Genomic DNA, 27532 nt, shown 5'->3' on the forward strand with positions numbered 1-27532 from the left:
TCTTTCAAAATTGTTTTGTTTTATACTATTGGTGTTATAGTGGTTCTGCTCAGTTTACTCTGTATCAATTCATACAAGTCTTTCCAAGTTTATTTGGGAGGGAAAAGCTATTTCTTTCATTTCTTGCAACACAATAGTATTCCATTACATTTGTATACCATCATTTGTTTGACCATTCCCCACTTGATGGTCATCCCCTTAGTTTCCAGTTCTTTGTCACTACAAAAAAAAAATTGATAAAAATGTTTTTGCACATACAGAAACTTTGCCTCCTCCTGAGATTTCTTTGGGGATATAGGCCTAGCTGTGGTATTGCTGGATCAAAGCACAGTTTAGTGACTTTGGGGGCACAATTCCAAATTGCTTTCCAGAATGGCTGGAACAATTCACAGTTCCACCAAGTGTATCAATGTGTCTTTTCTGACAGCTCTTGCAATGTTTGTCATTTTCTTTTTTCGTCAGTTTCACGATCTGATGGGTGTGAAATAGAACCTCAGATGCTTTAATTTTCATTTCTCTAATTATAACTGGTTTGGAACATTTTTTTATATGGCTATAGGTAATTTGGGTATCTTTCCCTGAGAACTGCTAGCCTGTGTCCTTAGACCATTTATCAATTATTGACTAGCTCTTATTCATATAAATTTGAATTAATTCCTTATACATCTTGAAAATTAAACCTTTATCAGAGAAACTTACTGTGAAATTATTTGTTGTTTCCTTTCAATTCTTACTATATTGATTTGTACAAAATCTTTTTAATTTTATGTCATCAAAATTGTCCATTTTATCTTCTGTGATCCTCTTTGTCTCCTGTTTGGTCATGAACTCTTCCCTTATTGATAGATCTAAAAGGTTCTTGTTCTAATTTTTTAAAGATGTGACCTTTTATATCTAGGCCATGTATCTATTTGGAGCTTATCTTGGAATAAACCACAAGGTGTTAAATTTAATTTCTGCCATAGTGTTATCCAGCTTTTCCAGCAGTTTTTAATAAATAGTGAGTCTTTACCCCAGTATTTGGTTCTTTAGCTTTATTGAACCCTTTCTGGGTTTTGACAGCATTGTTTTCTCTTGGTTCTCCTCCTCCTTGTATGATTATTTTTTCTTAGCTTCTTTTGTTGAATCATAATTCTTATCCTCTCTCCTAACTGTGGGTGTATCCCAAGGCTCTGTCCTGAGCCCTAGTCTATTCTCCCTTGCCAGTCTTCTTATTGATGACCTTTTTAGTTCTTTTGGATTCACTTGTCATCTCTAGGAAAATGATTCTCAGATGTATATACCTATCTCTATTCTTTTTCTAGTCCCATGCCTCCAACTGCCTAGTTAAAATTTTCCTCTAGGTAATGGCATCTCAAACTCAACACGTCCAAAATAGAACTCATCTTCTTGGCATCAGAACCACCACTCTTCATAGCTCTTTTGTCTCTGTCAAGGGCCCATCATCCTTCTAGTCATCCAAAACTGGAACTTCAGAGTCATCCCTCAACTCCTCACTTTTCCTCACACTCTATGTCTAATAAATGGCTGAATCTTATGGATTCTACTTGCACAATGTTTCTCACATTCATTCCTTTCTCTTCACTCACACAGTCCCCATTTTAATTTAGGCTCTTGTCTTCTCCCATCACTTGAACTATTGCAATGAATTCCCAAGTAGTCTCCCTCTCCTCTCTCCAATCCATCCTCCACCAAGCTACCAAATTGATATGAAAGGTCTAAATGTGTCATTCACCTGCTCAGTAAATCCCAGTAGTTCCCTATTACTTCTAGAAGCAAATATAAACCCCTCAGTTCAGCATTTATAGTCCTTCACAACCTGGCTCCAACCTGTTTTTGTACGTTTATTATACATTTATCCCCTTTACAAACTCTAAGATCCAGTCAAAGTAACCTCCTTGTTATTCACCATGCATTCCACCTCCTGTCCCCATGTCTTTGCACAGGCTATTTAGACCATTTTGTTTCCTTAAAAACTCAATTAAAATACTGCTGGTTGCCTCCCCCCACCTCTCCCCGCCCCCGGCCATGCCTCGAATTTAACTTGGGTTTATTTTGTATATATTTAAATGTGTCCATGTTGTTTCTTCTTATAGACTATGAGTTCCTTGAGGGCAAGGATTGTTTTTTTTTTTCCTTTGCATCTAATAATTTCTTTTTTTATTTTTAATTTATGAAATAAAACAAGCATTTCCATAACAAAGTATAATTTTAAAAATGATTGCCCATGAAACTGCCAATCTTTTATGTACAACTTGCTATTTTTTTTTTGCGGGGCAATGGGGGTTAAGTGACTTGCCCAGGGTCACACAGCTAGTAAGTGTCAAGCGTCTGAGGCCGGATTTGAACTCAGGTACTCCTGAATCCAGGGCCGGTGCTTTATCCACTGCGCCACCGAGCCGCCCCCGCTATTCTTTTTAAATATGTAATAGTTATGATGTAAATTTCTTTTTTTTCTTTTTTCCTTCTCTCCTCCCCCCACTTCCCTAGAGATGGCTACTATATCTATATCTATGTGTATGTAGGTATGTATATACACACACATACATATATATGTAAAATTGTTCTATACATACTTTTATGTATCTTCTGTGTATCAATTCTTTCTCTGGATGCAGATAGTGACTTTCTTCATATGTCCTTTATGATCAATTTATAAACTTCCTTTGATAATTTGATTTTTCCCAAGGGGATGTAACCAAGATGGGAAATGTTATTTGAAATCTAATTCTGACCAATAGGGAGAAACCAGTTATTGAGGTGAGCTGCAGGATGGAAACCAGAAGGATAGGTACCATTCCCTCCTATAATCCTTGACAGAGAAGGAAAAGAATGTCAGGCATAGTCCACCATGTACCCTTGGTTTTCAGAGATCAGATTTCAAAGAGTTCAGAGGAAGGCTAGGTAGGTGTAGCATTCCACTAACCAAAGTTCTACAGAAGTTGATCAAGGAGGAATAGGAAACTCTGAAAATGAAATGCTGTAGGTAAAGAAAAATAATTCCAATGAGGAGAAATGGGAGTTGTCTGATGCACATGCAGAGAGAATTTAACCAATCAACTTAGATTTTTAGATTGTTTTAACAGAAGATGGAAAACGGGACGGTAACAAAGAATGAGTACAAAAATATGTCCTAGTGGGGCAGCTAGGTGGCACAGTGGATAGAGCACCAGCCCTAGAGTCAAGAGGACCTGAGTTCAAATTCAGCCTCAGACACTTGACACTTACTAGCTGTGTGACCCTGGGCAAGTCATTTAACCCCAATTGACTCACCAAACACACACACACACACACACATACACACACACACACAAAACCAAATATGTCCTGGCCCTATAAGAATGAGTAGCAGAAGTACTAATATTCAGAATGAACTGAGGGGGGGGAAAGGGTGGTTTAAAGCCACAATGGGGGGGGCGGCTAGGTGGCGCAGTGGATAAAGCACCGGCCCTGGATTCAGGAGTACCTGAGTTCAAATCTGGCCTCAGACACTTGACACTTACTAGCTGTGTGACCCTGGGCAAGTCACTTAACCCCCATTGCCCCGCAAAAAATAAAAAATTTTTTTAAAAGCCACAATGGAGAAAATGGGAGGAATAAGACCACTGTTTGGGAACAATGTTAAGTGACAACAGAAAGAAGGCAAGACTTATGATTTTATCTCTGTTTTCTTGGCCAAGGAGAATGACTTTGGGTCTGGAAAAGGTTGATCAAAAAAAGGTAGTAAAGAATTAGCATCTAAGACAATTAAGGAGATAGAAAGAATTCACCTAGCTACCCAAATGAACCACATTCTCAGGTACTGAAAGAACTGATAAGTGTGGTCACTGAACAACAAAGTGATAGTTAAAAGATACAGTTATCTTGGTGATTGGGGTGCTGTACCCCCTCTATCTGGAAAATCCAAGCAAAATTTGTTGGCCCTCCCTTCATACCAGAGAAGTCTGATTTTTTTCTTTTTCTTTTTTAGGGTGTTCACAGTACCTTTTTGTAAAATTTGGGTTAAATATTTGTTCATAGGCTCTGTGTCATCTGCAGCTTCCACAAAACTCCCTGAAAATTCCTATTTACTTTCCTATGCCAACCTGCGATATATTAAAACCATGTTGGGGAAAGTCGCAATGTGGAAAGGATAACTGTAACGGAAAATGGTAGAGGTATTACAGGTCTAAAGAAGGGGAAAATGTAACAATTTTTTAATGGCATCTATGTGCTTCACTTCAATTCCTGCAGAAAATCTAGTGTGTATTCAACCAGTCAATCCACAACAATTTATTAAGCAACTCCTCTGAGCAAGGCATTGTGCTATGTACTCGGATACAGAAACAAAAATGCCATCCTTTGAGCTTATTTACACTCAATGGCAGGAAGACATGTCAAGTGAATATCTAGAAAAGGAAGTAGTGGTCACAAAACCTAGTGGCTTCTTCAAAAATAGGTGACCAACCATATCAAATTGCTTACCATCTTAGGGGAAGATAAACGGGAAGGTGAGGGAGGAAGAGAGAAAATTTGGAACTCAAAAATTTTTTCAACAAATGTTAAAATTTGTCTTTACATGTAACTGGGAGGAAATTATTTTTTAAAAAATAGTTGGTCGGGGCAGCTAGGTGGCACAGTGGGTAGAGCACTGGCCCTGGAGTCAGGAGTACCTGAGTTCAAATCCAGCCTCAGACACTTGACACTTACTAGCTGTGTGACCCTGGGCAAGTCACTTAACCCCAATTGCCTCACTAAAAAAAACAAAAAAAGTTGGTCAAATAACATCAACAAATAGTTCTCAAAAGAATTGCAAATTATTAACCACCAAGTGAAAGATTGCACCAAATCACTAATAAAAATATAAAAAATTAATAGAGGTATATAAATCAAAACAACCCTAAAGTTTTATCTTAAATCCAGCAAATTAGCAAAGAAGGCCAAAAATGGCAATAGTTAATGTTGAAGGGACTGGAAAGACAGAAATATTTAAAACACTTGTTAGCAGAGCTAAAAATTGGTTCAATTATCTGGAAAGAAATTTTGAACTATATATGTCCTTTAAAATTTGCTAAAATGTGGGGCAGCTGGGTAGCATAGTGGATAAAAGCACCAACCCTGGATTCAGGAGGACCTAAGTTCAAATCTGACCTCAGACACTTGACATTTATTAACTGTGTGACCCTGGGCAAGTCACTTAACCCTCATTGCCCCACCCCACCCCCCAAAAAAGTTGCTAAAATGTCCATACCCTTTGACTTAGAAATCCCACTGCTAGGCCACTGCAAGAGGTCAATACAGAAACAGAGTTCCCTAGTAAATGCCCACTGGTTATAGAATAGTTAAACAAATTATAGTACATAAGAAATGATGAGTATAAAGAATTTGAAAGAGCATGTTATGATTTATATAAACTGATGCCGAGTGAAGTCAGCAAAACCAAAATAAAATGCACAGTGACTTTTGTTGTTGTTCATTTCAGTTGTATCTGACTCTCTGTGACCTGATTTGGGGTTTTCTTGGCAAATATGCTGGAGTGGTTTGCCATTTCCTTTTCCAGTTCATTTTACAGATGAGGAAACTGAGGTAAATGAGGTTAAATGACTTGCCCAGGGTGACACAGCTAGTGTCTGAGGTCAAATTTGAACACAGGTATCCTGACTTTAGGCCCGTAGCTCTGTGACACTTACCTATCTACAACTATCGAAATGAAATAGAAACAACTACAACTCTGAAACTGAATGCTATATAATGACCAAATTTGTCCCTGAGGAACACATGAAAAAGAAACCACCTCCTTTTTTATTCAGAAGTGGAGGATAGAAGAAGAAGGAGGAGAAGGAGGAGGAGGAGGAGGAGAAGAAGAGGGAGAAGGAGAAAAAGAAGAAGGAGGAGGAGAAGAAGAGGGAGAAGGAGAAGAAGAAGAAGGAGGAGGAGAAGAAGAGGGAGAAGGAGGAGAAGAAGAAGAAGAAGAAGAAGAAGAAGAAGAAGAAGAAGAAGAGGAGGAGGAGGAGGAGGACTAAGGGCATGAAAAATTGCTTATTCTGTCAGACTCAGTTGATGTTTGGATTAATTTTGTTGAATTGTTTTTTCCTGTCTTTCTTTATTACAAGAATTAACATTGAGGAAAGAAGAAATTACATATTTGCAAATGAAGATAATATAAAAACAAAAGCTATTAAAATTAAAAAAGAAGAAAAAATAAGTCATATTAGATTGACCTTATTTTCTTTTTCTGATCATGTTACTTCACCAGTATATTGTTTGCTTGGTTGTTGTCCTTCATATTCAAAGAGGACCACAATGACATCACCATGTCAGGGTCAAGGTCTAGGGTATGTCTGACTGTGGCTGATCAGACTAATACAAGCTCAGAAGGCTCTACCTTCTGAGGTCAGGCACAAATATGTCCATATGAACATTTGGTGTGGAGATGTCTAAATTTGTACATCTCACATTTCTTTCGAGCTACTTCAATTCTGCTTTGCTCATAAAGTACAGTGCCTTTTATAGGAGGAATGCTGTGGATACAGTATAATTAGATTGTAGCAAAGTGTTTGATAAAGTATCTCATCTTCTTTTGTTTTTGGTGAGGTTTTGTTTTTGGTGGGGTTAAGTGACTGGCCCAGGGTCACACAGCTAGTAAGTGTTAAGTGTCTGAGGCTGGATTTGAACTTAGGTCCTTCTGAATCCAGGGCCGGTGCTCTATCCACTGTACCACCTAGATGCCCCTCTCATGTTCTTTTGTGAAAAAGATGCTGAGGTGTGTGGTAAGGGTGGTGTAGACAATAAGTACCCTTAGATTAATTTTGGAACATGGTAACTGGATGGATTCCAAGACTGGTCATTAATGCTTTCATGTCAGCCTAGAAAGAGGTTCCTAGGAGAGTGCTCCATGTATCTATGGCTCTCTACCATTATATAAATATGTAAATATACATACATGTATCTATATATGCATGTATGTATATATGTATAAACACATGTGTGTGCACATGCACACACACACACATATATATATCATTCTCATTTCAAAATATATCCTCCCATCAAGTCTTCCTTTCTAACAAAAAGTAAAAAGAAAGAGAAGAGAAAGGGAAACAATTTATCAAAACTAAACAGCACATCAACCAAATCTGACAGTTTTATAACATCACTGACTTTCATAAAGTTTAGATAGCATGCTTATTAAATTTGCAGATGATATAAAACTGGGAGAGATAACTAATACACTAAATGTCAAAGTCAAGATACAAAAGGATCTTGACAGTCAAGAACTGAAAGATGAATAAAATGAAATTTAATAGAGATAAATGTAAGGGCTTATAATTAGATTCCAGAAATTGTCTTCACAAGTAAAAGATGGTGAGATTAAAATTTACTTTTTTTTATTCTAAATTTGACAAACACCAAATAAAATGTGCATTTCCATATACATAGTAGAACACAAGAGGGTTGTACATGAAATTGTAGGTATTTGTTATGTACAACTTATAATTCTTTTAAATGTAATAAATTCAACATGTAACTTTCAAAGCTATGGTCTTCTACAGTGATTCTTTCTGGCCTTCCTTCTGTTGCCCCTTCTGTGCTTTTTTTAAAAGATGCTTTAACAACCCTCTTTTCTCTTTTATTATTTCCCTTATCTTATCCCTATTCCTATTCCCCCTCTCTCCTTCTTATCCCCAATTGGGAAAAAGAAAAAGAAAGCCGTTATAATAAATATGCATAGCCAAGCAAAAAAGAAATTCCTACATTAACCATGTCTGAAAATGTATGTCTTGTTCTTCATCTTCAGTTGATTATTTCTTTGTTAGGAGGTGAATTGCATGCTTCATGACTACTTCTGTGGAATTATGGTTAGACATTGATTTGATCAGAATTCTTAAGCCTCTCCAAGTTGTTTGTCTTCACAATTGTATGGTATAAGTTTTTCTCCTGGTTTTCTCACTTCGGTCTTCATCAGTTCTTAGGAGTCTTCTCAGGTTTTTCTGAAATCATCCATTTCATAATTTATTATCACAGACTGTAGTTTTCTATAAAAACAGCCTTGGGGTTTTAATGGACTGCAAGCTAAATGTGAATCAATTATATGGCAGGCCAAAAAAAAAACTAATGTGATCTCATTCAGCATGAAGGGAGATAAAGATTCCAGGAAGAAGGAGATGATAGCCCCTCTGTACTCTGACCAACTCAGACCACATCTGGGACATGGCACTACACCTTAGAAAGCATGTGGATAAGGTGAAGCATGTCAGTGGGAAAGCACCAAAACAGGAAAGTGATTCAACTTTATGCTTCCTATAGATTAATTTAAAGGAGCTGTGGATACTGAGCCTGCATAAGAGACCACCGGGGAATCATTGTTTTCTTCAAGTATTTGAATGACTGTATTACAGAAGAGGGAGGACTAGGATTGTTCAGGTTACCCCAGAAGGTAGAACACAGAGCAATTGGAGGAAGTTGTGAATAGGCAAACTTAGACTTGAGTTTAGGAAAGGTTTATAACTGACCAAATTATTATTATAATCCAAAATATGTTGGGTTCATATCTTATAGAAAGTTCGACTCCTTGAGCTTTATTTCATAAGATAAAGAAGAATCACAAAAGGCCAGGAGGCTCATGCTTTGAGGTATTTATAGTCATTAGGAAGCCAGCAGGAGAAGAAACTTTAGAAGGAAATGGACAAAAATAGCAGGTAAGGGGGCAGCTAGGTGGCGCAGTGGATAAAGCACCAGCCCTGGAGTCAGGACCTGAGTTCAAATCCGGCCTCAGACATTTAACACTTACTAGCTGTGTGACCTTGGACAAGTCACTTAACCCCAATTGCCTCACTTAAAAAGAAAAGAAAAGAAAAGAAAAGAAAAGAAAAGAAAAACAAAAAAAAAAGTAGCAGGTAAGTAGCTTAAGAGGAGTTACAGGCAGGTGAGAGAAAAAGACAAAAGGCTTCCAGTAGAGATTGCTGACTCTTTATCTGCTTTGTTAGGAACTTGGTGATTACAAGAGAGGCATTGCTTTGCTGATTGACTGGAGAAAGGTTGGAACTGCTACTAGATGTTTATTGGAAGAGAAGAGAATTCTGGTACCCTGTGAAGAACTATTGAGGTTTACTTATCTCTCACGTTATTTATGGGCTGAGAGGCAACCTTTCAGGTACACCTCTCCTATTTGAGAGGGGAAAAAAAGAAGGGGAAAGACAGCCTTTGTATCTGTCTTTCTGTAAGCCATGCTTTGCTATGAGAAGAGGATTGGAGCTAATAGGATAAAGCAGAATTCTCTGCCACTTGAAGATCTGAGGAAGTTGGCAGTTCTCGGCTTAAGGCAGCTGCTTGTCACTATAATAGTGTAATACTTTCTCAGTACCCTGATAAGAGTGGCTGTGAACTAAAAAAGCTTATTACTGCTTCATCCATAGAAGAGGATTGGCTTTGCCCAGTGGGGGATGTATCAAGGACTAGAAGGGATGCAACTAGCAGAGAAGAAGCTTTGTGTGGTACAGACTGTTCCTGAAGGAACCAACGACTTCAAGACCTGTAGTCAAGAATTGTGTGTTGCCCTGGAGACATGGATTTCTCCATTATGTGTCTCCCTGCTAGATATCTATGTGTGTACTCATTCTCTCTCCAAAACAATGTGTGCATTGGTGAGAAAGTATGACGCAGTTTTATGGGTGGATGATAATGTTTTGATTATTCCTAACTTTGTCTTCTATTGAGTAAAATCCATGATTATTTCTGCTTTTGCTTTCAATTGAGTATGTGTTACAATTGCTCCTGCTTTTGCCTTGTCTTTGAGTCAATGGTGAAATGCTAACTGATTTTGTGCAAATGGGAGTCATACCAATATAGATCAGGTGCTATAGTGGTGAATGGTCATAGCTTTGGTCAATCTCCCTACTATGGGGGAACCCAGATGGTTCACCATGTGGGCAAGTTGGAGTGAATGAACCGATTCAGAAAGAGAAAGAAGGGATGCCACATTGAACACCATACCCATTGAACATTATGCCCATGTTATACAGTTCAATCCCTTCATTTTACAGATGAAGAAACTGAGGTGTTCAGAACAGTAGAACAACCTGCCCAAGATCATAAAGGTGGCAGTAAGTGACAGATCCAGGATTTGAGCCCAGATTCTTTGAGTCAAAATCTAACATATCTACTTACCACTGCACCGTGGTGAACTGGTTTAAATCCATGCTAAAATCCCAGGAATAATGGTTAGGTATGAATATTCAAGTATCTCATTTTCTGCTTTCTTATTAAATCCATGACTTCCCTGGGAAATTCAAAATATACTATTCCATAACCCATATATAGATAGCCCTCCCTCAGTCCAGTGAGTTCCAATTCCTGCATGGACTGTTGAGCCACAAATTTCTGATCTTCCTTATAAAAAGATTGGATAATTATGATTTTCAAGCCATATTCAATATTCAATCATGCATTCTTTGTCCTCTGTTGTTACTCCTGCATAGTGCCCTATGAGTTCAGGTGGAAAAGATCCAGAAAACATTGCAGTTACAGGGGTTAATTTCTTAGGACACTTGTGCGTTCTACATCTTTGGCCTGATCCTATCTCTTTTCTCTCAATGTCCACCCACTGGAATTCAGTTTCTTGAAAAATGAACCTGTATTTTCCTTTCAAGTTTACATAGCACGTTCATCTTGACAACCAAAATACCCCCTTCCAGATGTGCCTTTCCTGTACAACTCTCAAAGTGTGTGTGTGTGTGTGTGTGTGTGTGTGTGTGTGTGTGTGTGTGTGTCTACTGGGGGAAGCAGGGTAGAAGTGGTTAACCTCAGATCCAAAGCCTCCGTCCTTTGGAAAGAGTGACTCTGGACAATGGCCCAGCAGACAACAGCAAGTACAGCAGGCCCGCCTCTAACTTTTTTATTTTGGATCAGCTTCTGTTCTAATCTCGGAGGCCCAGATCTGAATAGATCACTTGAAGAACTGTGGAGCCAATTTTTATAGCTTCATAATAACATTTTTCCTCCTCTCCCTTTGCCACTACCGCTCCAATTGATTGGACCCATTCTGGCTAGCTTTCCCACCACTCAGGAAGATATAATTGGCAAAAAACCCCAGGCCAACCTTAAGAGTTTTCCATGATCATTAACGTCAGCTGTGGTAAAATAATGAATTTGGCCCCTCCACAACCTAGTTTCCAACCTTGATTACTGCCTTCTGGGGAATTTCCTCAGTGTTTGCACAAAGCTGGAGTTTTCTTCCTTTCCTCTTGGGGAAAGCAACTTTAGGAACATGACATCAGGGATTTTTTCTCCATTATGGAATGGCTCGACAAAAATCAGAGCACTGAGCACTTGATCTTGCATCTCACCAAAGTGCATATGCGGTGGGGGGGGGCAGTTAGGTGGCACAGTGAATAAAGCACCAGGCTGGAATTCAGGAAGACCTGAATTCAAATCCAGCCTCAGACACTTGACACTTACTAGCTTGTGTGACCCTGGGCAAGTCACTTAACCCCTCCATTGCCCCCACCCCACCCCCCAAAAAAGAGAGAGAGTGGAGAGGAGGGTGGTGATCCCTGACCAACCCCCCACCAACCCAGAAAACCCATAATGTCATAACAAAAAAGCTTTCAGAAGCTTTACCTTATTATAATGCTATTTAGCACACTTTTGGAAGTGTCTGTGGGTAGTGTTTCTTCTTGTTGTTGTCTTGTTGTTTGGTGAAAGTACAGCTATTTTTATTGCTAAAAATGATAAAAAGTGAATTCATAAAATAATTTAACTAATGGTTTTTTAAAAAACAACATAGAAATCAGTTGACTCCCTGATTCCTGTAGGACCTGTGAATACTTTTCTGTTTAAATTTTTTTTAAATTGCTTGTTTATGGGGCAGCTAGATGGCGCAGTGGATAGAGCACCGGCCCTGGAGTCAGGAGGACCTGAGTTCAAATCCAGCCTCAGACACTTAACACTTACTAGCTGTGTGACCCTGGGCAAGTCACTTAACCCCAACTGCCTCACTAAAAACAAAAACAAAAAAAACTCCAAACAACTTCTTAGGGGGCAGCTAGGTGGCGCAGTGGATAAAGCACTGGCCCTGGATTCAGGAGACCTGAGTTCAAATCTGGCCTCGACACTTGACACTTACTAGCTGTGTGACCCTGGGCAAGTCACTTAACCCCCATTGCCCCACAAAACAAAAACAAACAAACAAACAAACAAAATTGCTTGTTTATTCTGAACTCAACACCAAATAAAATGAGCATTTCCATATACAAAATAAATCCATTGGACTGTATGTGAAACTACAAATCTTTATTATGTACAACTTGATTTTCCTTTTAAGTATATAATAAATACAACACATAACTTTCAAAACTGTCCCACTCAGTAAGATATTTTTTAATATTGCCAATTGGGAATTGATTTTTCTGACTATGCATATTCTGACAAGGGTTTTCTTTTTTCCATTTTTTTTTTCCAAAATGGAAGAAGGCAATGAGAGAGAAAAATAACAATACTTTTTATTTTTTTTTTTTTTTTTTTTGTGAGGCAATTGGGGTGAAGTGACTTTGCCCAGGGTCACACAGCTAGTAAGTGTTAAGTGTCTGAGGGCCGGATTTGAACTCAGGTACTCATGACTCCAGGGCCGGTGCTCTATCACTGCGCCACCTAGCCGGCCCCAAAATAACAATTCTTTATCTTGGATTTTTTTGTTTGTTTGTTTTAATTTACTATTCTTCTAGCCTACTTCCAAATTAGGACTTTGTGTTAAGGCCAGACTCTTCACAATTCTGGAGCGGATGCTATGAGACCTTGTATGCGCTCTGAATTATATTCTTTGAGACCCTGTTACTGCTTTCTATTGAGTAATGATTGAGTTCTCTGTTCTATAGGTATCCAAAGGAAGCACAGGCCAGGACAAACATTTAGTATGCCCTAAGAGATTTGATCTGCAGTCCCTCTGATTGCTGCCCTCTGGTCTGAGCTTTTTCATGTTTCTGACACTGATATAGGTCACTTTGATACTTTGGTACACTTACTTGCCTCCAGGCTGGAGCTCCAAGACACTGCTACTGGTCACTCAGCTAGAAGGCTCTTTAAAAGATTGAGAGTGAAAGAACTGCAGGCTCCTCCTTGGTCTGAGATCCCTTCTCAGCTTCCATAGCTTCAGTCCTCAGCACAGGTCCTTGCTCTGCATCTGTGACCCTGCTCCAGAGTCAAAGCCACACAGTTGCAGATGCCTTTCTCTTCCTGTTCCTAACTCAATACACTGGGTCCACACTGTATCCATGGCTGATTCTTTCTCTGGTACAAAGCCATAAGCCCTCGCATCAGATGCCCAAAGCAGCTTCTGGGTCAGAGCCCTGCCACTGTCCACTGCCTCCTATTCCTGCTCCCTGCAGGTTATTTAGTCTGCAGGTCTAGTCCATGCTGAGTTAGCAATCCCACAACTTGTCCTGATACATAGAACTTGCCTTGTGATGGAAGGCTCTGTGCAGGTCTTTCTGGATAGACCACTTTCCCAGTGCCCACAGGCTCTGTCTGATTCCCTATGCTTATGTGGGCTGGAAAAATCACCCCACTGTTGTTGCCCTTGGATTTCTTAATCACTATTTGATCTGGCATTCTTCCTTGATTTTTGTTGGAGTAGTTGTGAGAAAGAGCTGGGATGTTTTGCTTCTTTCTATACTGTCATCTTTACTGGTCTCCTCATCACCTCTGTCAAGAGAAAGCAGCATTCTCATAATCGTTATTACTGTAATGGTTGGTGGTTGGTCATTGTTGAATAGACGATCAGCGTCCTTAAGGCTTTTATAGTTGTTTGTCTTCACAATGCTGTTGTCATTATTAATTGTTCCTTTGGTTCTGTTCACTTTACTTTGCATCAATTAATTTAAGTCTTTTCAGGTTTCTCCTCAAAATTATTCCTTTCATTTCTCATGGCACAATCATATTCCAATTATTTTCACATACACATACAGGGAAGGTGAAATCAACCTAGCTGAAGAGAGTAGGACACCCTAAGAAAGAGACAGAAAGTGCCAGGCACTTCAAAACACCACCACCATGACCATCTTTTCCCTTAGACCCGATGAGACAGGCCAGGACCCAAAACCCAAGAGCCTTAGGAATAGCAATGCTTTCAACACAGTGCTCTCAGCCATCATCCTGGAAGAAACCTGTGTGTAGATGCAGCCTAGTAACTGTTCCTATAGATGTTACAGCTATAGCTGCTGTAGAGTCAAAGAAACTTCTTGCCACCAACGTGTTTGGCATCATCAAATTGTTCGACATCAGAGACAGATGTCATTTGATCACTGGAGATGACATTAAAAAGAGGTATTAACCATCTCTCTTGTTAAAATCGATATCTGGGGGAGGGGGGCAGCTAGATGGTGCAGTGGATAAAGCCTTCAATTCCGGGGGGACCTGAGTTCAAATCCAGCTCAGACACTTGACACTAGCTGTGTGACCCTGAGCAAGTCACTTAACCCTCATTGTCCCCACAAAAAAAAATGATTATCTGAAATAAAAGGAAACTGAGGACAAAGTTACCAAGCATCTATGATTTAAATTTGCAAAACTAGCATTTGCATACTAAATCAGGTAAACCTGACACCTCAGAGATCAGAGGCAAAGAGGAATTTACAGAGATGATTTTTATAACAAAGAGGAATAAAAATGACAGAAACTTGTTTTGAACATAATTCAATTGGACAAGGCAGGTCACCTGACTAGTTATCTTCTCCCAGACGTTTTGTTTTTGTTTTGTTTTTTTTTGCAGAGCAATGAGGTTTAAATGACTTGCCAGGGTCACACAGCTAGTAAGTGTTGTGTCTGAGGCCAGATTTGAAACTCAAGTCCTTCTGAAAACGAGGGCTGGTGCTCTATCCACTGCACACACTAGCAGCCCCCTCTCCCCAGACTTTCTTAATCTAAGCCAGACACCCCTTTCCTCCAAGTGGTACCTATTGAAACAGAAATTGTGCTGGAAAGAGGAACTTGTGGTCAGTGGTTAGCAGTCACACACACACACCCCCTATCCTCTAGAAGAATCCAATTATTCAACTTCACTCTAGCTCAAGATAAAAAAGGGCTTAAACCACTAAGACTGGAAAAAATAACACCTCTGGATAACCTTTCTCCAGCTTCCAGAAAGGGAAATTTAACCTCCGGTCTACCCCCATTTTCGCTAGAAAGAGAAATATAGCTTATGAAAAAAACCTCCTAATCTTATCATTGTTTATTCTTCTGATTTATCTGCTCCTAAATGATAAGGTCTCCTCTATCTAGTTACTAAATCTATAGGTAACCTAGACTTAAATAGGACCTATGTTAGTCTGGTTTAGCTTGGAGCTACCTCTCCCTAAAGAAGGGAAACCTAATCCTATAATCAACTAAAAATAAATCAGACATAAACAAATCGCTGGAAACTTTTTCAATTTTACTACGTACCTTAAAGATATGGGACCTTTCCATTTGACTTTAAATGAAACCTCCATATGTATTGTCTTCCCCCATTAGCACATGACCTCCTTGAGAGCAGGAACTGTCTTACATTCCTATTCCTATTCCCAGCTCTTAGCTCAGTGCTTTGCATATAATTAAGGGCTTAATAAAATGCTTATTCATTCATTTATATAGCTTTAATTTGTTCAGCTATTTCCCAATTAATGGGCACCCCTTAGTCTCTTGTTCTTGGCTAAACTAAAAAAACAGTTGCTTTATAAATATTTTTGTCCCTATAGTTTTCTTTCACTCTTTTTTTTTTTATCTCTTCAAGGTATAGACTTAATATTGATATTCTGGATCATAGTTTAGTGACTTTGGAGGCCATAGTTCCAAAACTGACTTCCAAAATGGTTGAATCAATTTACACTTCTACCAAGAATGCATTCCTTTACCTCCAACAATTGTCATTTCTCTTTTTGTCAACTTTTCCCATTTGATGGGTGTCAGGGGGAACCTAGAGTTGCTTTAATTTATATTTCTCTAATAGTGATATGGAGCATTTTTTCAAGGATCGTGGATAACTTGTTTGGCGTTTTTTTGGAATGATTGTGTCAGGAGCTCCAAGAGCTTACTGCCTTTCCTTTGCCATCTCAAATTTGTCGGGTGGAGAGGGGAGTGCGGTTCAGGGCAAGAGGCTTAAGTGACTTGCCCAGGGTCACACAGCTAGTAAGTGTCAAGTGTCTGCTGCTGGATTTGAATTCCAGTTCCTCCTGAATCCAGGGCCAGTGCTTTAGCCACTGTGCCACCTAGCTGCCCAGTCGTGGATGACTTGGAATTCAATTCTTGTTCTGAGAACATGCCATTTCATGTCTTTAGCCATTTCCCTAGTGGAAAATGGCTCTTGTTCTTATAATCTTGAATATCTGTATGTGAGACATTTATCAGAGAAAAATTGCTACAAAGATTTTTTTTTCAAGCTTAATCTTACCCTTCTAATTTTAACTGCACCTGGTTTTGTCTGTGCACAAATTTTAATGTTTATGTATCATAATTGTCCATTTTATCCTCTGCAATACTCTTTATCTCTTGTTTTAAATGGTTATGAATTCTTCCTCAATTCATTGTTGTAAAAGGTTTGTCTTCTTTTTCTTCTTCCTCACATTTGTATGTGATGTGACCTTTATATCTAAGTCCTATATCTCTTTGGAGTTTATCTTTAAAATCAGAGTGGAGATGATGTTTTCCATTTTCTCAGCAGCTTTTGTCAAATAGTCTACTCTGTAGTTGAGGTCTTTGGGTTCATCAAACACCATGCTATTACATAATTTGATCTGGTTTTTTGTCAATCTAATCTTTCCACTGACTTTTCTATTTTTTAACCAGTACTAAAGTTTTTTTAAAGTTTGAGTTTAAGATCTGGTATTTCTAGGGCCCCTTCCTTCCCACTTTTTCCCCCCATTATTTTTTTGGTGGTGTGGAAGTCCTTAGGTATTCCTCTTTTTTTTTTAGTGAGGCAATTGGGGTTAAGTGACTTGCCCAGGGTCACACAGCTAGTAAGTGTTAAGTGTCTGAGGCCGGATTTGAAACTCAGGTACTCCTGGACTCCAGGGCCGGTACTCTATCCTCTGCGCCACCTAGCTGCCCCTAAATATTCCTCTTTAAAGAATCATACCCTTGGGGCAACCTAGGAGGTGCAGTGGATAAAGCACTGGCCCTGGATTCAGGAGGTGCTGAAATTCAAATCTGGCCTTCAGACACTTGACAATTACTAGCTGTGTGACCCTGTGCAAGTCACTTAACTGTCATTGCCCCTCCAAAAAAAAATAATTATACCCTCTTGCACACAAATCCAATTAGAATAAAATAATCTTTTATTTAAGCACTACAGAAAGGAGACCTCGAGGGATATGGCACAGAGATGATGATTCTCTGAGATACCTATCCTCCTCAAAGAGGAGAAAGGCAAGAGTTTTTATAGGTGGTAGATGGGGGTGATCACCTGAGGGTAGAATGTCCCTATTGGGGGTGGGTTGGGAGAAGTTGGGTGAGGGCAGCTGAAGTTATCTCTGTCCCCTTGGCACCACTCGGACAGCAGTCACACCTAATAGGCTTATTCTCTCTTGCTTCTCAAGGTATAATGTCCTTCAGTTTATGCTTCTCAAGAAGAGTTACCCCCAGATCTGTGTCCTTTAGTTTAGCTGGCCAGTTTATTTTTTTTAATAATAAATATTTTATATATAGTTTCAGATCCCAATTTTATTCTCTCTTTCCTCCTCCCCTCCGCCTCCCTGAGGCAGCAATCATACATGGATTATACATGTATGATTATGTAAAACTTACCATATTTGCCATTTTGTACAAGAAAACATGATTAAAAGAAAAGTGAGAGTGAAAAATGCATGCTTCAGTCTGTTCCATCAATATCAGTTCTTTCTTTGGAAGTGGATAGTATGTTTCTCAGTAGTCCTTTGGGATTGTCCTGGACCATTGTATTGTTGAGAATAGTCAAGTGGGGCAGCTAGGTGGCACAGTGGATAAAGCACCAGTCAGCCTCAGAAATTGACACTTACTAGCTGTGTGACCCTGGGCATGTCACCTAACCCTCATTGCCCCACAAATAAATAAATAAATAGATAAATGAATGAATGAATGAATGAATGAATGAATGAATGAACAAATGAGATCGAAGTGAGAATAGTCAAGTCATTCACAGTTCATCAAATAATATTGCTGTCTCTGTGTACAATGTTCTCTTGGTTCTGCTCACTTCACAATACATCATTTTGTACATGTCTTTCCAGGCCTTTCTGAAGTCATCCTGCTTGTCATTTCTTATAGCACAATAATATTCCATCACCATCATATACCACAGTTTGTTTAGCCATTCCCCATTGATGGGCATTCCTTTGATTTCTAATTCTTAGACACCACAAAGAGATCTGCTATAAATATTTTTGTACAAATAGGTCTTTTTCTCTTTTTGGGGATGTCTTTGGGGTATAAACCTAGCAGTGGTATTGCTGGATCAAAGGGTATGCACAGATCTATAGCCCTTTGGGCATAGTTCCAAATCGTTCTCCAGAAAGGTTGGATCTTTTCACAGCTCCACTAACAGTGGATTATTGTCCCAGCTTTCCCACATCCCCTCCAACTTCGAATATTTTCTGTTTTTGTTATATTTGTCACTCTGATAGGTGTGAGGTGATACCTCAGAGTTGTTTTAATTTGCATTTCTCTGATTAATAATGATCTAGAGCATTTTTTCATATGATTATTGATAACTTTGATTTCTTTGTCTGAAAACTGCCTGTTCAAATCCTTGACCATTTATCAGTTGGGAATGACTTGTATTTTTAATAAATTTGATTCAATTCTCTATATATTTGAGAAATTGAGGCCATTATCAGATATATGTTTCAAAAATTCTTTCTAGTTTTCTATTTCCCTTGCAATCTTGGTTACATTTGTTTTGTTTGTGCAAAAGCTTTTTAATTTTATATAATCAAAAAGATCTATTTTACATTTAATTTTATTTCTCTATATCTTCTTTGGTCATAATTCCTTCCCCCTGCCCATTAAATCTGATAGATAAACAATTCCTACTCCCTTAATTTAGCTTATGGTCTCATCCTTTATGTGTAAATCATGTGCCCATTTTGACCTTATTTAGTATATGGGGTGAGATGTTGGGCTATACCTAGTTTCTGCCATAACTGTTTTTCCGTCTTTTCCCCATCAATTTTTGTCAAATTATGAGTTTTTGTTCCAAAGCTTGGATCTTTGGGTTTATCATATACTAGATTACTATAGTCATTTACTATAGTGTAATTTCTATCTATTCTATTCCACTCGATCTACCTCTCTATTTCTTAGCCAGTACCAGATTGTTTTGATAATACTGCTTTATAATACAGTTTGAGATCTGGTCAGCTAAACCACCTTCTTTCATAATTTTTTCATTGATTCCCATGATATCCTTGAAATTTTGTTTTTCCAGATGAAATTCTGTTATTATTTTCTAGCTCTATAAAATATTCGATAGTTTGATTCAAAATTGATTCAAGCACTAAATAAATAAATTAACTAATGTAGGATTGTCATTTTATTATATTGGCTCTGCCTACCCACGGGCAATAAATATTTTTCCAATTGTTTTAGATCTGACCTTATTTCTGATGAAAGTGTTTTGTAGTTCTGGTCACATAGTTGCTGTGTTTGTCTGGAGGAGCTGACCAGTTTAAACGTTAATAGTCCCAAATTCCATAACACTTAATATTGCCTCAGTTCCTCAAGATGAGTTTCATTTCCCAACTCCTCAGCTTCAGAAAATAATCTTTTTGTTAGTTTGCTATGTCCTTGAATCTGTAAATTACCTCAAGCTATTCTGAGTATTTGATATATCTCTAGTAATTTTAGGCCTGTCTTTTATTGTTGGAAGTGTTCTGTAGTTATATTCATATAGTACCTGTTGATATTTAAAATGTTTTTTATGTTCTTTATTTTGAATGGAATTTTCTCCTATCTCTGCCATGTTAGATTTTATTAGTGATATACAGAAATGGTGGGATTTATGGGGACTTGTTTTATATCCTGCAACTTTTCTTAAGTTTTAAAGTTAATTTTGGGATTCTCTGAGTCATGCTCTGACATCATATAATCTGAAAAAAAAAAAGATATATTTGTTTCCTCTTTGCCTATACTTAGTCTCTCAATGCCATTTTTATCTTATTGCTACAGCTAGCATGCTCTAGTGCTGATCAAGTAGACATCTTTACCCCTAATCTTCTCAGAAATTCCTTTCTCCATTAACTACAGTTCAATAAAGTTCTCCCCAATTAATTATAGTCATCACTCTTGGTTTAGATTGATTTGTTGTTTTTCAGTTATTTTTAGTCATGTTGGACTCTTCACAACCCTTTTGGATTTTTCTTGTGATAAAGATACTAGGAGTGGTTGTCATTTCCTTCTCCAGCTCACTTTACAGATGAGGAAACTGAGGCAAATAGGGTGAAGTGACTTGCCCCCAGGGTCATATAGCTAATAGTATCTGAAGCTAGATTTGAACTCAGGAAGATGAGTCTTTCTGACTCCAAGCTCAACATTGTATCCACTTCACCACCTCACTGTCCTGTAATATATTAAAGACATGTCCATCTAGTCCTTTGATTTTAAAATAAAAATGGGTATTAAATTTTGTCAAAAGCTTTTTTAGCATCTACAATAGAATCCTGTAGTTATTGTTTTTGTTTTTGTTATTAGCCTATTATATCTATATTTTTCCTCATATCAAACCAACCTTGTGTTTCTGGCATTAATACAAGCTGGTGATAGGATATGCTCTTTTAAACATGGTGTTGGAGATTCTTTGATAATATCATATTTATTATTTTTAAATTGATATTCATTAAGGATATTGATCTATAGATTTCTTTATCTATGCCATCTCTCTCTGATTTTGGAATCAAGACCATATTTGTGACATAGAAGGAGTTTGAAGGAGGATACCTTCTTTTCCTATTTTTGCAAATACTTTATGTACTATTGGAATTAATTGTTCTTTGAATATTTGATACAATTTACTTTTAAATCCATCTAGCTCAGGATTTCACCCCTGCAGGAGCTCATTTGTAACTGTTCATTTACTTTCTAAAATTGGATTATTGAAAATCTCTATTTTTTATTTTGCTAATCTGAATGTTTTATATTTTGTAAATATTTCATTTATTTCTTCATGTAAGTAATCAGTTTTGTTGGCATATATTTGGCAAAAATGATATGGGATAGTTTTCTTAATTTATCTTCAAATTGTGAAATTTTTTTCCTTTTTTGACTCTGATCATTTGTTTTTCCTCTATCTTTTGAAAAAATCAGACTAGCTGTTTAATTTCATTCTATTTTTTTTTTCATTTTGAGGGGTTTTTTTGCAGGCAATGAGTGTAAGTGACTTTGCCCAGGGTCACACAGCTAGTAAGTGTCAAGTGTCTGATGGCCTGAATTGAACTCAGGCCCTCTTGAATCCAGGGCCAGTGCTTTATCCACTGTGCCCCTAAGCTGCCCCTTATTTCATTCATTTTTAATAGGCTCCTAGTTTTATTTATTCATTTTTCTTTCAATTTTCTTAATTTTTTCTTTGATTTTTAGAATATTTAATTTTGCATTTACTTTTAGGGGCTTTTGATTTGTTGTAGTGTCCTAGTATTTTTACTTACAATACTCAATCCAGATTCTACTTTTTCTAATTTTTGTTGATGAAATTGTTTAGTGGTATAAAATTTTCTCCCTAAGGACTGCTTGGGCTACATCTAAGTTTATACTTTTCTTTCCAGTTTTTTTTTTTTCCTCTATAGCAGAAGCCCCTTGATCTTCAATTCTCTGACTTGCTTTTAAAAATATATATTTGGGGAGGGGGGCAGCTAGATGGCGCATAGGATAGAGCACTGGCCCTGGAGTCAGGAGTACCTGAGTTCAAATCCGGCCTCAGACACTTAACACTTACTAGCTATGTGACCCTGGGCAAGTCCACCTTAACCCCAATTGCCTCACTTAAAAAAAAAAAAATATATATATATATATATATATAGGGACATCTAGGTGCGCCCACAGTAAGGCTCTGGGGATTAAAAATATCACCGACGCCCTGGAATCAGGGAATACCTGAGTTCAAATACAGCCTCAGACCCTTTGACACTTACTAGCTATGTGACCCTGGGCAAGTCCACTTAACTCCCATTGCCCCGCATCAATACCATAATTTTTTAAAAAATATATATTTTGACAACTGTATTTCAATACAATTTGTTTTCTTTGTAAACCCATGTCTTTTGTTTTATTCATTTAAAAACATTATTTTGAGAAAGCATTCATAAGTTTCATCAGATTGTCAAGGAGATGCATGGCCAAAAAAAAAGTTAAAAACTCCTCTACAGCTTTCCTTTCGTTAATTATAACTGGTTTCATTTCTTCCCCATACTCTTATAGTCCTTTTAGCGAAGTCGTTTTCTGCTCTGAGGCTTTGCTTATATTTGTTGTGTATTCTCCTCTTTGGGGTTTTCCTAGGCCCACTCTATTTTTCCATAGTATTTGATGTCTTATTCGTTCACTTATATCCTAGCCCTCAGTTCTTGACTTTCAATTTGGTGCCAGGATCAGGCTTCTCCCCTCCCACACTTTTAAGAAGGTGATAAGGTTTTGCTTGGCCCTGACCTAACTCCTGGCTACTGGCTTCCACTTGGTGTTATCTGCGCAGACTCAGAGCTCTGGCAAGCTTCAGTATCCCTGGTCAGAGTTCTGTAATGGGAAAAAATGTTTTGTATCTATTGTTTTTGTTGTTGTTGTTGTTGTTGTTGTTTTTTGGTGAGGCAATTGGGGTTAAGTGACTTGCCTAGGGTCACACAGCTAGTAAGTGTTAAGTGTCTGAGGCCGGATTTGAACTCAGGTCCTCCTGAATCCAGGGCTGGTACTCTATCCACTGCGCCACCTAGCTGCCCCATATCTATTGTTTTTAACAGTATAATCTTAATGAATACCTTTGCCTTATAAGAGCTCTTTGTGTCTTCTGGCTGGCTGTTAATGGAAACTATACATATGTAGGCTCATAAACTATAGTGTTAGGCATGCAGACCCACAGGGTTACCTTTTAGAACCCAAGGTGGCAGTCATCCCTTTGGGACCCAACCCTTGAGTATTAGGCAAGTTGGGGGAGTTAGACCCATAGAGACTACTATAAGCCTGATGTCAAAAGCATGTCACTTGAAGCTTCCTAATAATTGCTTTCATTTCTCTGAATTACAATTTTGCTATTCCTACATCCTGATCCATGTTCTAGCCAAGGTTCAGGGCTTTCCTCTCTAACTAAGTGGATATCCTACCTGATCCCAAATAACTAGAATTAACCAGAAATAACTAGAACTTTCCCTAGTGGATCCCCTTTGACTATATTGCTCCATTGACAACCTTTGCTGTGGTAAAGGTACCTTCCTCTGTTGGCATTGAATTGCTTGCTGGAGATAACTCCTAGTGGTCTCCTCATATCTTTCATTGGCCATTCTTCCTTCTCATTTGTGGATATGAGCTTGATTGTTTTCTCTCAGGTTATATGGCAGCTTCTATGGCTTTTTTACTTTAACCTTTCATTGATGGTATCCCAAATTCTTTCTCCTTGTCTAAAGTTTTGGTATGTGGATTATTCAATCAGGCCATGACTGGCTCTGCCCGCCAATGTACAATGGAAAGAATGCTGAATTTGCAAGCTCAGGACTTGAGTTCAAATTCCAAGTCTGATACTTACTACATGTGTGACCTTGAATGAATCATAACTTCTCTGGGCTTTAGTTGTTCTCATCAGTAAAATGAAGGGATTTGAATGAATGTCCTTAAAAGTCCCTTCCCACTTAGGTTCTATGGTCCTTCCATTTTGTGCTATCAAAGATCTTTGTACATAATGTCATTTTATTAGTATACTATTGAATTGGCTTGGTTAAAAAGAAAGAGATCCAATTGCGGGCCTAGTCCTGACTCCAAGCCCAGCACTCTAGTCACTGTGTCACCTACTGTCCACTTATGTCTGGCCTAGTCTTTTTTTTTGGGGGGGGGGGAGGGAGTGAGGCAATTGGGGTTAAGTGACTTGCCCAGGGTCACACAGCTAGTAAGTGTCAAGGCCAAATTTGAACTCAGATCCTCCTGAATCCAGGGCCGGTGTTCTATCCACTGCACCACCTGGCTGCCCCTTCAAGGGCCTAATCCTTAGAGAATAAGCAGATACACTCTTCCTAATCAGTGATAAAGAAGCATGTACAATATTCTCTGCCTAGTTTCAGTTGAACATAAGAACTTTAAGAAGCTACTTTCTAACCATGAATCACTGAAGGATGAGGCAGCTAGGTGGTCCAGTGGATGGAGTCAGGAGGGACTGAGTTCAGAAACTGCCTCAGTCAGATTATTAGCTGTGTGACTTCTGCTTCAGTCTCCTCATCTGTAAAAGGAGATAAGAATAGCACTTACCTCCCAGGATTGTTGTCAGGATAAAACGAGATGATATCTGTAAAGAGCTTTGCGAGCCTTAAAGCAATATAAGTACTAGCTATTTTTATTGATGAAAAGTTTTCTGGTTGGCTGAGGAGTTAAAACAATTTATGACTTAGCAAAAACTGAGATGGAACTGAGGGTGCATATAAATGGTTCAAGGAAATCATTTCTCACTCTCTGCCCTAGTGACTGTGCTATTTTCTCATAGAACTCAGCTGCTCCAGCCAAGAGCTCAGAGATTCAGTTGTCAATGGAAGCTCAGACAGCTCTCATAGACTGCCTCATCTCACTGGTCACCTGGGTACTCCCATCTCGAGATACTCACCTAAGGTCATAAAATGATACTCACAAAAGAAACAAAAGTGCCATGTTTGGGGGGACACTTGGGGACCGGATGAGAAATAGAACCCACTGCTCCTCCCCAACTTCACATCTCTCAGCAGTTCTCCTCACTTGATAACCAGTTGGAAAGATAGTAAGGTGTTACCTGCTCGAACTTTTTCTAAGAAATCAATATTTGTATTTTTAAAACTAGCAAGAAGTCCAGTCAAGTTCTCCTTTCAAAGCTCCCAACTCACATTGGTTCGGGGATGAGGGAGGCATCAGCTACCCACAGAATACACAGGACTAGGTACCAGAGAGAGTTACAATAGGCTTCACAGCATCACACTGATTCTGTCCCAAATGCTTCCTCCTTGTCCACTTCCAGCCTGGTGCTCTTTTCATTCCTGAGAGAAACTCTGCCCACAAAGCATTGTGGGTAGGGTAGTTCCTCAGTTGGAGAAAGCAAGCAGGTCTCCCCCAGTCAGAATATTGTTCTGCCTACATTATCTCATTTGATCCTTAGCTCACTGTTGTTGTTTTGTTCAGTAGTGATCCCTTTGGGGGTTTTCTTGGCGAAGATACAGGAGTGGTTTGCCATTTCCTTCTCCAGTTCATTTGACAGATGAGCAAACTGAGGCAAGCATGGTTAAGTGACGTGTCCAGGGTAATATCTAGGAAGTGTCTAAGGCCCCATTTGAACCCAGGTCTTCCTGACTTCAGACCCTGTACTCCATCCACTGTGCCACCTAGCTACCCCTAAATACAATACTCCAGATGTGGTCTGAACTGGGGCAGAGTAGGGCAGTACAGGATAATTATCTCTCTCATTCCTAGCACTAGACTTCTATTTATGTCATGTCACACTGCTGATTCAGATGCAACAATCCATTAAAAAAACCTCAGGTGTTTGGGGTTTTTTCCACATGAATTCTTTATCTTAAACCAGGGCTCTCCCATTCAATATTTGTATAGCTGAGCTTTTGAATCCATATGTAGGACTTGGTGCATATCTCTATTAAAGTCCACTTTCTCAGTTCTAATTAACCATTCCAGGTGTGTGAGGATATTCAGAACTACTAATTTTGACATCCAGTATGTTGATTATTCCTAATGCTGCAGGAGGGTGGGTGGGGAAAGAACACTGAGGAGAAGGGTTTTTTCCCTACTAAGGAGAGAAATTTGGGGGTTCTATAAGGAGCCATTGGCAAAAGGTAGGAGTTGAGGTACTGGGAAGAGTAATATGTGAGGATATTGGAAGAAAGGATACCTCAGAGAGCAGACTGGAAGGCAGTGCAAAGTTAGGAAGGGAATCACAGTGGGACAGGGCAGGAGGAAACAGTAAGGGGAAAGAGTTGAAATCAAGGTGTGACACTGTGAATAGGGACTTTGGGCTGACACTGTCTTGTGACCACAGGGCATGTAAATTGACTTTCCTGCACCCCCTTGTGAGCCAGACAGCCTCTGCCTTTGGGTGCAAGACCCCTTATTCATCCATGTATTCTTATTCCTTCCTCTCTCTCCCATTAACAATGTCCAGGGCCTCAAAAGACCCATGCTGGAACGCCATGTCGATCAGCAATCTTTGGAGAAAATGGTGAAGCGTGCTGTAGAGGAGTATAGCTACAAGGGTTCTGTGCCTGGGAACCCCTACTTGCCCCATAAGTATTGGATTTCTGAAGCTGAAGGTACCTATGACCCTTGATTGGGACTCTAACCCTCATACCCTACCTGGTTGAGAAGAACTTTGCTTGACCCTTAAGTGAAGGGATTCCCTGACTTTTGTCCCAAGACAACTTTTCTTTACCAGAGAATCATTCACTCATTGATTAAATCTATCTCTCTGCCTTACATACATACCCCTCCCCACACCCTATATGCCCAGTCCTGACCATAACTATGCTATGCAGAAAAGACTGAGGAGAGAACAGGGTCCTTGACTTCACCGAGTTCACAGAATGACTGGGGAGACAAGATACACACAGTAAATAGAAGACAAAACAGGAAAGTGTGGGATTAAGGGTTCAGATTTCAGATAAGAGGGAGATCAGCGTGGACCACAGGAAAGACTTCATGAAAGAAGAAGATTTGAGCTAGAACCTTGATTGTCAGGTAGGGTTTGGCTAGGCAAAGAAAGATTGGAAGAGACTGGCCTCCAGGGGAGTCTTTAGTCCCATTAATAATTATCTAATCATCAAATTCAAACACCTTTATTCCATCTTCCTTGACTTCTCTGTGGTATCTGATGTTATCAAACACTCTTTCATTCTTGAAACAATCCTCCCTGGGCTTTTCTTGACACTGGATACTTCTGGTGCTCATCCCAGCCATTTATCCATTGCTTCTCTGTCACTCTTTTGGCTTCTCTCTACCTCCCTCACCTTATTTTCTACTTACTTTATTAATATAGTCATGCCCCCGAGACTTTATCTTCATCATTCTTTTTCTATAATTCCTCACATTGGTTAACACATACACTGTTTTGACTTTGACTATCAGGCCAATCCGTATAGATGACTCATGAATTTATATCTCCAGCCCTGATTTCTCCTAAATGCCAAACTCACATTTCTAATGACATGGCTATCATCTAGATGGTTCACTAGTCTCCCAGTTCAATGTACCTAAAACAACCCAACATCTTTTTCCTTTCAAGTTTCTTTGTTTTTACACCAGAATTTGCTCACTAATCTAGGTTCACAACGCTTTCCCCTCTCACTCACCACCAGCTCCCCTTCCAAACATCCAAACATTTTCCAAGTCCTGTTAACTCTTC

The 27532-nt window shown here is 38.9% G+C and overlaps 1 protein-coding gene across 2 annotated transcripts in view; it reads left to right on the top strand.

The window, feature by feature from the left end:
* Positions 1-27532, top strand: part of C1H9orf24 (chromosome 1 C9orf24 homolog) — a 62923-nt gene that overhangs the window by 26815 nt on the left and 8576 nt on the right. For both annotated transcript variants that reach the window (XM_043978983.1, XM_043978982.1), the window contains exon 2: positions 26297-26444. In XM_043978983.1, the coding sequence (XP_043834918.1) occupies positions 26297-26444 (148 nt within the window). The remainder of the gene's footprint in view (positions 1-26296; positions 26445-27532) is intronic.

This window comes from Dromiciops gliroides, chromosome 1 (assembly GCF_019393635.1).
Source record: "Dromiciops gliroides isolate mDroGli1 chromosome 1, mDroGli1.pri, whole genome shotgun sequence".
Taxonomy (NCBI): domain Eukaryota; kingdom Metazoa; phylum Chordata; class Mammalia; order Microbiotheria; family Microbiotheriidae; genus Dromiciops; species Dromiciops gliroides.